This window comes from Carassius carassius, chromosome 31, assembly GCF_963082965.1.
Source record: "Carassius carassius chromosome 31, fCarCar2.1, whole genome shotgun sequence".
In the NCBI taxonomy this organism is placed as follows: Eukaryota; Metazoa; Chordata; class Actinopteri; order Cypriniformes; family Cyprinidae; genus Carassius; species Carassius carassius.
This window is the reverse complement of record NC_081785.1, coordinates 18,081,003-18,092,740: the sequence shown is the minus strand read 5'-3', so window position 1 is coordinate 18,092,740 and position 11,738 is coordinate 18,081,003. Positions and strand designations below refer to the sequence as shown.

The 11,738-nt window shown below is 34.4% G+C and overlaps 1 protein-coding gene across 2 annotated transcripts; it reads left to right on the top strand.

The window, feature by feature from the left end:
• The first annotated feature begins 1,519 nt into the window (after positions 1-1,519).
• Positions 1,520-10,630, top strand: LOC132111687 (microtubule-associated protein RP/EB family member 3-like). 2 transcript variants are annotated; one of them, XM_059519226.1, is made up of 7 exons: positions 1,520-1,655; positions 3,400-3,523; positions 3,707-3,852; positions 4,564-4,720; positions 7,242-7,375; positions 7,689-7,841; positions 8,502-10,630. In XM_059519226.1, the coding sequence occupies exons 2-7, from the start codon at positions 3,403-3,405 to the stop codon at positions 8,568-8,570; spliced, it is 780 nt and encodes a 259-aa protein (XP_059375209.1). In that variant the 5' UTR covers positions 1,520-1,655; positions 3,400-3,402; the 3' UTR covers positions 8,571-10,630. The 2 variants fall into 2 exon arrangements, with proteins under 2 accessions (XP_059375209.1, XP_059375208.1); XM_059519225.1 differs by having other exon boundaries at positions 4,564-4,762.
• Positions 10,631-11,738: the final 1,108 nt, after the last annotated feature.

The window sequence follows — 11,738 nt, the reverse complement described above, 5'->3', positions numbered from 1 at the left end:
TTGTTTATACGTTCAAAAAAGGAGCATTTTCGGTTTTACAGATGTCATTTGTAAGCACACATGCCTGACCTTCTAAAATGTGAATTAAGAAGAATATCTGTTACATATCAAATTTAGTTGTGTAACTAATCCAAAAGATTTTTTTGATCCAATAAGTCTACATTCCCTGTTGCTGTTACGGGCACTTGCAAGTTATTATTCATAACCATAGCATAATTTTGCAGTGTAGCTCTATGTTTATTCTAGAATTAACTGTTGGCTTAACACTGAACTGTGGTGAAAGTTGAATTCTATCAGTTGTTCACTGAACTGTAACACTGTGGATTAGTGAATATTGATCTGCATGTTCCAAAACAAGTCAGAAAAATTCTGCTTCACTTCTGATCAACACTAACCAACCCTGTTAAAAGACACCACACAGCTAACTGAGGCATGTGTTCTTGTACATGTGTCTACTTAAGTACTTGAAAACCTTCTGTAGAGACCAGTAGAAACACAGTAACTTTAGCTGTACAATGTTCCAGTCACACACACAGTAGAATGGCAAGAACATTTCTGTTGGTGCTAAATATTCATGTATTTTTTTATTCAGGTTTTTCAGTATGCTTTTCAATTTTTTAATATGAGCTATGTATGCTCTACAGTTGTATGTATTAACGTATTATGTTTATCTCATGAAAAAGTGCAAATAAACCCGCTTAAACCTCATATTCATGTGTATTATTGAATAAATGTTAATGTTAGTTAATGTGTTTACTATCATGAAAAAACCATGAACAGTATTTATTACAGTGTATTAATCTTTGTTAATGTTAATTAATGAAAATAGTCGTTGCTAGTTCATGTTAATTCATGGTGCATTAACTATTTTAACAAGCACAACTAATTTAAATAATGTTGATTTTTTTTATATTTTAATAAATGTTGAAATTATGCTTTAGATAATGCTGTAGAAGTATTGTTCGTTCTTAACAATTCATGTTAACAATGAGACTTATTGTAAATTCGTTACCTATATAATGTTTTTATATATAGGTAACTATATATATATATATATATATATATATATATATATATATATGACAAAAAATGCTTGAAATAATAAAAAAAACACTCATAGATAGATAGGTATAGACATATATGGGTGTTTTTCTTTCAATTGTTTCAATCATTTATTTAACTTTTATGCCACTTTGAATAATTCAAAATAAAATACAAATCGTTGTATTCATAGGTTATATTATAATTGCTTGTATTTTTGTATTTTTATTGTACCTGTTCAATCATTCTTCCTTATTTCTAAAATGCTCAAAGGTTGAGTTCGCCTAGACATGTATTTATTTTGAGCTTTTTTCCTACCCATTATATGTAGAATTAATCGATCTGAAATAATATTAGTACAGCTACACAGAAGCACACTGGACGCAAACTGATAACGCGCTGCTCTTCAGTTCTTCACAAAGAAATGGAGGAATGCGTCTCTGCTGAAGGGGCGGTGCGCATGCGCAGAGGCGGACAGTGTGTTGCAGGAGCGCGTGGCGCTGTTGCTCGTAACTAGGCAGCAGCGCATATCTGGCAACCCACTGTAGCGGAGAGCAACGGATTGCATTCTGCCAGTGTAATATCAACATTGGAAAGGACGCAGTCAAAATAAAGTGAGTAGAATATTGTTGACATATTATAATTCAAATGTATTCTTCATACTTTATGACATTAAATAGGTGCTGTAGCCTCTTTGGTCAGTGTATTATGTGTTTATCGCTCGAGCGTGTGTGGTGTTGCTCTATAATGTTACGGCGGCGGGGCCTGAAGAGCAACTGTCACAATAATGGACAGTTTGTTCAGCGGACTCGCATGCATAATATCACTGCAGGCTCCAGTGTGCTGTTTTATAGAGCTAAACGCAAAATTTATGTGCATCTTTTTGGCGTAAAGACCAAAAAAAGCCCCATATCAGTGATAAACAGAGCGCGCTATAGGGCCTGAGTGACTCCCATCGTGTAAGAAGATACTGTAATACAGTTTAAGACGTCGTTTGCAGCAAAGGATGAATAAACATAAAACGAATATATTTGTTTGTAATAAATACGAATAAGATAAATACGATCAAATGTGGCTGAATTTATGCGACTGATGATAAAACAAGCATGTGTCAATCACTGTTTCATTTCTCCATTTCAGACCAGCATTTTACAATACATAAGTTAGGCCTGTATATTTTTAGGAAAAATACCATAAGTAGAGTGCCAATAGTAGTTTTCAAACAGTTTTTTTCTCTCTCTTCTGATTCTTGAAGTGTGAGGGGGAAACCTGTCCTATATCTTTATCTGTCATTAGTCTTTAATATGGCATTGTCAGCATTAATTGGAGATGAGCTGAGAATGTAGGATATTACAAAACAAAAGGACTGTTTGGTTTTATTTACTGCTCATTATTTATATATATATATATATATATATATATATAATCATTAAAAATCCCTATGCCTCTGAAACCACCTGTTCCCTGACTGTAAATACCAATTTTTGTCATTAAACTTAACGTAAACTGATGATATTCTTAGCATTAAATGACTTGTCACAATCTGATTGGTTCATGTTGCATATGCAGCCAATAAGCTTGCTGCTTTACATTTAAATGGCTGGTTAGCATTCGCTTGAGCATTGTAGAGCGCTTTCAGAGTTCCTCTGAAACCCTCCACCTTCCCCAGCTCCACTTGTACAGATCTGCTACGGGTTATTTTATATGCTGTTTGTATGTCTTAAACACTCACAGCACCATATCGGCATATGTATTAGCAGTAGCAAGTTCCTGTACTTGCTTGCAGCAGCAATAATCTACAAATACAGCAATAACCAACAGCAGCAACAGGGTAGGAGATCATTTCCGCCAAGACAAAATACATTAACATTGTCATATTCATTACCATGCTAAAATATAACATTATATTTAGAAGAAACATTATTATGTCCTGGCAGAAAGAAGGGGTTATTAAAAATGCCTTCTTTATAAACAAGTTTTCACAGTTTTACCTCAAACTTTTTTGTCGGCACAGATATTCATGAAAACCTTTATAATCAGGTAATATCATAATAATATCATATGATGTTTTATGTGTCACACCATGAAATATAATATGATATTATAAACAGGGGCGCTGCACAAGATCCTGGGCCCTATGCATAGGCAGTCTTAATGAGTATGATACCATCTTTACCTGCTATCCAACGAAATGAATCTTTTCAACATAAAATAAATATACATTTATATAAGATATAAAAACTTGATTCAAATATATGGAATTATACATTTAAAAAATATAGTCACATGCTGTATGATATCAAAGTATTAAAAAGAAGTGTAATTAGGTGCATAGAGACTTGTTTTTATCCTTTGTAGGAGATGGCAGTGAATGTATACGCCACATCAGTAACGATTGAGAACCTGAGCCGTCATGACATGCTGGCGTGGGTGAACGACTCCCTTCAGCTCACCTACACCAAGATTGAACAATTATGTTCAGGTGGGTTGTACTGCCTTATTTCACTAAGTGTTTCTGTCTTTTATGTCATGAATGGCACTAGCATACTCTTTATTTCTGCTCTACTATAAATTTTATAAGACTACACTTAATTTCTTTTTTGTTTCTTATCATGCAATGAATGAGCTCTGTTGACCCATGTTCTCTTTTGCTGTTTGTCCTCAGGGGCAGCTTATTGTCAGTTCATGGACATGCTGTTCCCAGGGTGTATTCTTTTAAAGAAAGTGAAATTTCAAGCAAAGCTGGAAACGGAGTTTATTCACAACTTCAAAGTACTCCAGGCAGCTTTCAAGAGGATGAACGTTGATAAAGTTAGTTGGTCTCTTTTTAGTTCAAACTTTTCTTTTAACTTAGCTTTACTCAATTAAAAAAAGTATAAATTAAAGCTTTCAGTTCATTTGGTAAAAAAATATCAACTACAGTAACAGTTGATTGAAAGAAGGCATGTTTGTTTATATGTCACATTTCATGTTTTAAACAAAAAAAGCAGCCTGTTGATGTGAAAATTAAGGGATGTGATTGATTAATTAATTGGGTTGTACCCGTGTCTTCATGAACAGTGATTAATATTCATGAACCATCAATTTACCATAGTATGAAGCTAATTAATATTCATGAGTAAAGCCTTCACCTTAGTATTTGTAAAATACAGACATCTTTAATAAAAAATGAGAAGTAACTTTCATCAATATCCAACATTAGGCCTAGATATCGCTCAACAGGTCATTAGTTTAATAGTTATGAATGTAAATGAGTTCTTAAAAGTTAGGCTGATATATTGATGTAGTGTGCATTATATGTCTGTTAATAACTAATGGAAGTTATAAGTGGTGATTCAGGGTGCTGATTTTTGGTGTCAGGTTAGCTGAAACTATTATTTGAGACAAGTGGAGGTGTCTAATGTTCTTTGTCAAATATGATTTTGTATTCTGTAATTCCTAGGATAGGAGAAAGGATTTTAACATCACAATTACCCCTCATGATTACAGCTAATGATGATTTGTTTTCCTTTTGTTATCCAGATAATTCCTGTGGAAAAATTAGTGAAAGGAAAATTCCAGGACAACTTTGAATTCATCCAGTGGTTTAAAAAATTCTTTGATGCCAATTATGACGGAAAAGAGTATGATCCCATTCAAGCTAGGCAGGGCCAAGATGTGGCGCCTCCACCAAATCCAGGTGAACACTTTTCCCACAAACCCAAGAGAACTGGTTCCTCAGGTAACCTCGAGATTCTGCCGCCAATTTACTGCATTGATTGCTGAGGCTCTAATGATTGACAACATGCTTTGCAAAGCAGCTGGATGTGCACAGGCCTCGGAATGATTTACTCCATGCCCAAGCTTTCATCAATGAGAAAACAATGAATTCAGCATTAAAACAGCTCTGTGTTGCTCTGTTAGTGCAGTACTAACAAACAGTTTTCCAAAATCAGTTCTCATGTGCCATCCTGAAGGGTCATAGCTTGCTTAGTGTCACTTCGGTCAGTCCTATTCATCCTTCAGTCCCTCCAAATTCTTTAGTGGTCATTTTAAAGTTATAGTCGCCTGAAATAAGTTACCAAAAAATAAAAAACATTCCTTTTATTTTAAACCTCTATTGCATGACTTATGAAAGCAAAGTTAAACATGACTGATTACATTTTCTAATTAAATTAAAAATTGGACATCATAACTAAAATAAAAAAACAAATAAAAAGAAATCATGTGGTAATTGAAATAAATAAATTCATAAAAAGATATTAAAAACAGAACGAAAATAAAACAAACTGTTATTACAGAAACTATAAGAACTGGTTTCTTAGTATACACTATAGAAATGTCGCTTTAATGTTCTGTGAATTCTAAAAAAAAAATGAATTTTATAGTTAATACTAAAAGTCACTACTGTTTAAAAGTTTTGGGTTAGAAAAAAATAACACTTAAATTTTTATATAATACTTATATATATCATATATATGAAATGTTTCTACATATCATATTAGAGTGATTTCTGAAGGATCATGTGACCCTGATGACTGGAGTAATGGCTGCTGAAAATTCAGCTTTAACATCACAGGAATAAATTACACCTTAAAATATATTACAATAGAAAACAGTTATTCTAAACCCTTAGGTGAGAACTTTTAAACAGTAGTCTACATATAATTTATAAATTAGTGACTTTTAAAGTGCATTTTATTCACTAATAAATATGAATCATATTTTTATAGGTGACAAAAGGCTTTTTTGAGGCAAAGTAATAATTTTCATCCTTGACCAGAGAAATATTTTAAAATCAGCACCTGGATGTAGTTACACCCAAAAAAAAACGATAATTTTTTTTAAAGTCATCCCTTCATTAACAACCCTTTATTAACATCTTTTTGGTTTGAAAAGTGATGGAAAAGGGTTACCCTGAGGCGTGCAATTGAGGGTTAACAGCCAAGAACTGGAAACATAGAGTCCCCAGAGAGGTACAAAAGGGGTGTCCTAATTTGCTGACAGTTGACTGCTTTTGTGCTCGTTGGGGTGGATTGCGAATGTGACCTCCATTTAGTTTGTAGTCACATCTCGTCACACTTTCCTGACTTGGTTAAACCTGCCAGATATAAAGCAGATAACATGCTTTTGAAACAGTTTGTTTGATCACACACACAGGCTTAACCAAAGTAATGGGGAGACGAGCAGCCCATGCTGTAGCTTGTTAAAGGCTGAGCTTACTGAACCTCTTAGCTTATTTTAGTGGATCATTAGCTCTGTTCTAAAACCTAGTGAGCTCCCTTCTTAGAATGCATTAAAGTAATAGTTCACCTAAAAATGAAAGTTTGATAAAAATGTCCTCAACCTCAGGCCAGTCAAGATGTAGATGAGTTTGTTTCTTCAGCAGAACAGATTGGGAGAAATTTAGCATTATATCACTTGCTCACTAATGTATCCTCTGCTGTGAATGGGTGCCGTCAGAATAGGAGTCCAAACAGCTGATAAAAACTCCACAATAATCCAAAGCACAACTTCATTCTATCAATTAATGTCTTGTGAAATGTTTGTAGTAATTGAATTCAGAATTTAGTCCTGTATCCATAATATTGCTTTCTTCAGTGAAAAAGTTGTCTCGTCTGAATCAGGAGAGAAATATGCACAGATCAAGCTCATATATCAGTGGAAATTAATGTGAGGAAGATTTTCTGGAGGAAGCGTTATTAAATTTCTCCATATCTGTCCTGAAGAAACAAACTTTTTCGACATCATGTATTGCATAAGGGTGAGTAAATTTTCAAGAAGAGTTTTCATTTTTGGGTGAACTATTTCTTCATAGGCATCATAGGCTCACTCTTGAGGATGGAAAAAAGATTTGCCAGCAAAATGACCTTATGCAATTCTTGCCAAAACAAGGTACTGAATATCTATATACTTTATATGTGAAGGCAATCCCTAAATTTCCATTGGCATACGCTTACTGAAAGAAAAAAATCACTTAAGTTGCAAACAGAATTCAGAATTGACTATTATTTGAGATCTCATGAAGAGCGCTGTTTGTAGGACATTTCAGATCAGTCACTTATGAGGGTCCGTTTTGGCCCACTATGGTATGAAACAGAGCTAAATGTGTTTAAAGAAGCTGATAGACATGACAAAAACCTAAAATTGCATGGATTAGGTTGTACATTTTCTGAACAGCTCCCATTTATTGTTACTAAACTAAACATCTCCAATTTCAGGGCCTCAGAGAACATCGCCAACAGTACCTAAAAACATGCCCACACCACAGAGGGTGACCACCACCATAAGGAAGAACCCCACACATACCCGAAATGGGGGAAGTGATGCTGAAATCATGGAGCTTAATCAACAGGTAGAGTCCCTGGGAGGGTAAGGAAGACTTACTCTACCTTGGAGCACTTTGGATTGGAGATTGTAGAAATTGAATAGAAAGAAAAGTGTAGGTAGATTTTGCATTTGTCATTTTTATCTTTCTTTTCTCCCATTTTCTTCAAACCATTCCCTCATCCTCTATCCCACTTATTCAGATTATTGCATTTTTTATTATATATTTTAAGTCTGCATATAGATTGTCTTATCATATTAAGCATATTGACTTTTTCCCATTAAGGAATGATTATGTTCTGATTAGTATCTTACATTTTGTCTGTTTTGTTTTATTGAAGTTGATGGAGCTGAAGTTAACTGTAGATGGTCTGGAGAAGGAGAGAGATTTCTACTTCAGCAAACTTCGAGACATTGAGCTGATCTGCCAAGAACAAGAGGATGAAACCAACCCCATTATCAGTAGGATAATTGACATTCTGTATGCCACAGAGGTACTGTCAATGATATGTTTTATATCTTTTTTTCTAGTTATTTGACATATATATTTGTCAGGTTGATTCATAATTTGCGATATCAATGTCAGTTTGCATCGGCTGTTGACTAATTCCAATTTGGTCATGCGGTTTAACCAACTGAAAGATGGTGCCATAACATGACTCAACAAGAACCAAATTTGAGTTCCAATGCCAATTAGGGTAAAAACACTTAAAAAATTACATTATAAACATAATTTTGCATTATGGTCATGAGTCCTCACCACCTTGGAAATCGAATTTTGAGCACGATTCAAGTTCTTAGCTGTTTGAAATGCAGCTAAATCTACTGACAACTGTATGTGTATATATGAAAAATGCCATGTTGAGTCTTCAGAATCAAAATCAGTTTATCGAAATGGAAATTAAATGACTAACCATAATGCTATTGTTGCTATTGATGTTTTAATTAGAACCACTATGAAACTGTGACCTAAAATAAAGAAAACTAGTTCAATGACATGCTCCTCAGGAAATAATTAATAAATAATTCAGAATAATTAAATAATTCACAAATACAAAAGTGCATTAAAATATTGAAATATACAAAATTTTACACAGTTTAGTGCAGTGTTGAAATACCATGATCATCCTAAAAATGCCTGTTTTTTTTTACAGGATGGCTTTGCCCCACCAGAAGATGATGAAATAGACGAGCAGGCCCACTTGGACCGGGACGAATTCTGAACATCATCGTGACCCTTCACCATTTCCTCTCCCTACCACTTTGAATGGCTCCCCTCTATTGCACGCTGTTAATATCATCTCAGTTTCCTACAAATCTGTGGGCTCACCATATATACTCTAAATATTTGTCCTCTGACGCTGGTTTATGCACTACATACGTATCAACAAACACTCGCCGTCCTCACCCCCATCCAGTCAGTAGCACCAACCACGACACATCCTAGCCGTCACAGCATGTTTTACAAATCGACATAGAGAATGAACAAAAGAAAAAGGTATTACAGAATGTGGGTAGCACAACTACCTGAAAAATGTAAATATTTGAGATGAGAAAGACGTTTTTAAAGACATTTTTTCATACACATTTTCTTTAAGGTTTGTCTCGGCTCCATTCAGTATGAAATGATCAGTATCATGCCATCCATCTGAGTCTCCAGCTTCAGTCTGCCTCTCTCACTGACTGACTGTACACTTTTAAAGGAAATGATCACACAGAAATGACTATTCTGTTAGCAGTTTCTCACTCTCATGTTGTTTCAAACCCGAATGACTTTCTGTCATGGAACAAATGAAGGCTTTTCGTTTCCATAGAATTACAGCAAATAGAGACTAAAGCTTTCAATCTTGAAAAAGGACACAAATGAACCATAAAAGTGGTCCATTTAATGCATACACTATATTCCTGGTCTTCTTAAAGCTTTTTATGAGCTTCGGGTACAGCTGTGACCAGGTGATCATTGAGTTAATGAAGCTCATGAATTCTAATGAAAGCAGCAACTAGAGCTAGAGAAGATGTCAAGATTTTCAGTGAATAACTTTCATTTCAGTCTGTATATCACACAAAGGTATCAGAATCTCCAGAAAACTTGGAATAGAGCACACAAGTTAAATGCACAATTTTTATGATTTTTAAGGTGCTTCTGTGTCCTTACTGAAGCTTAAAAGCTTTGGTTTCCATTCATTGTATGTCATTGTACAACCAAAGTATCATACATGTTTGGAATGACATGAAGGTGAATAAATAATGACAGAATTGCGTTTTTTATGGAACTATCTTAAATGACTAAGAATAGCAGACACTATGAGAAACCCAGAAATATCAAACTTAAAGATTTTGATGTCAAGTTTGTCAGTGACATGATGGAAATAAATGCTGAGCTGCAGAGAGGACTTTTATACTTTTAATTAACTGAATGAGCCAGTGACGTTAATTGATAATAATAATAATAATAATAAACATTAAAATATGTCAGCAAGGCTTTAAAATTTAACTTATGGCACAGGTTGTTTTGCTTGTACCCAGGGAGCATGTAAATGTTATGTATTGACAACTGATGAGTGATGGTTTGAAAATCATATTTTTCTGTTGTGCTTGATTGTGACATTATTCTAACACGTCATAGACTGCAAAATGGAAACTCACTAAATGGATGGAAAGTTGTATTACCGTCATACTTAACTAGAGTTCATATTCAGCCATTGAGCATGAGGGACAGTACTCATTGTTACTGCGGACATTTTATTTTAGTGGCAGTCAAACATGTGATACTACTGATCAGATGATGTCATGTCGAATTGAACTGACGTTTGCTGCTAGAGTTGCTGCATTTATGTGTTTTGTTTTGTATTTATTTCGCTCAGCTATTGAATAGCATATGGGCTGTGCATTCTTAACTGTAAGTCATATCAGATTTGTACGGAGCCCCGCACATGACATGCAAGAAAAAATAGTTGGCTAAATCGTGTGCACAATTTACTAATTAGTTCCCTCAATGTATTAAAACGTGCACACGATTACTATTGCGTTCACATTTTAGTACATTGAGGGAACGAATTGGTAAATCGTTCGCACAATTTATTTATTTTTTCTTGCATGTCATGTGCAGGGCTCAGTAGATTTGTAAAAAGCCCTGATCAAACTAAACAGAGACGCTAGATGTCATTTGTTTGAATCTACTTCTCTCTGTGTTGAGAACCTGAGTCATCTTGTATTGTCTCAGTATATGGCTATAATTGTGTTTGCATAAATCGTTTTGAGTAAATAAACATTCGTGAAAATAGATTTTGTCTATGCATTTCATAAAACTGCATATAATGTATGTCACTGCAATCAATCTGTGAAAAATATAGTTTAATTTTCAATTAAATTTTCATGTCAGAGAAAGACATTTTCAGTTGAGACAGCTAAAACATGCATTTTAGTCTGGGACTAGCTTAAGCCTTGTCTGTGAAACCGGGGATAGATTGACAACTAATATTTATATGCATTTTTGGTAAGTAGTCTGCTATAGTGTTATAAAGATCTCATTCATTTACAAGCTATTACAAATTTGTCTTGCTTTCTGGCCACATAAATATCATCAACTGCACCAAATGTCATGTTTTGCTAATTTTCTGCACCTGAACAAAATTCATGTTTTTTTTTTCTCCTTGAGCATGAGCTCCATATTCTCACTTTATCATTACTACTGTATATGCCATAAAAGCCTGAGGTATCAGATATGATGTTGTCAAAAGGTTCAATAAACTGTTTAATTTCAAATAATAATAAAATAAAAAATTGATTTTTGTGGCTATTAGTTAATGTGTTGGTCCTTACAGGGTTAAACTGTCTTATAGGCGCTAAACAACTTATTTCTTCTCATTGTCTAACAGATTTATTTATGGGTCAGAAGAAAACCACTTTTAAGAACTGTGGGCATGCATCTCTGAAAAAACAGCTTCTGTGAAAATATCGAATGAGAGATGAGGTTTAAAAATAATGAATATCTTGCAAAAGTAAAATATGCTCATACTATTGGATTCAGTTTAAAACTAGTGTCGTTTTTTTCCTAATGCAGTTTGGAAACATGATCCGTCATGTCAGAGTGAAAAATCCAACGGCCAGGAAGGCCCAGTCACCAGAAAGCCCAAAGACACAGAGACTAAACAGACTTACGCTCTACATTAGATGTTTTAAATTTGGAACGATGACCAAGACTTTCAGAAGAACTGACACTCTGACCGCCCAGTGCACAGTAAATATTAATTATAGGGTTAATGAATTCATAATGCATAATTCATATACTCAGATACCGTCACAATGAAAGTTTATACCACTGGTAAAAACACTGCAGTAATCCACAAGAAATAGTCACGACTCCAGTCCATCATTTATAATGAAGCGAA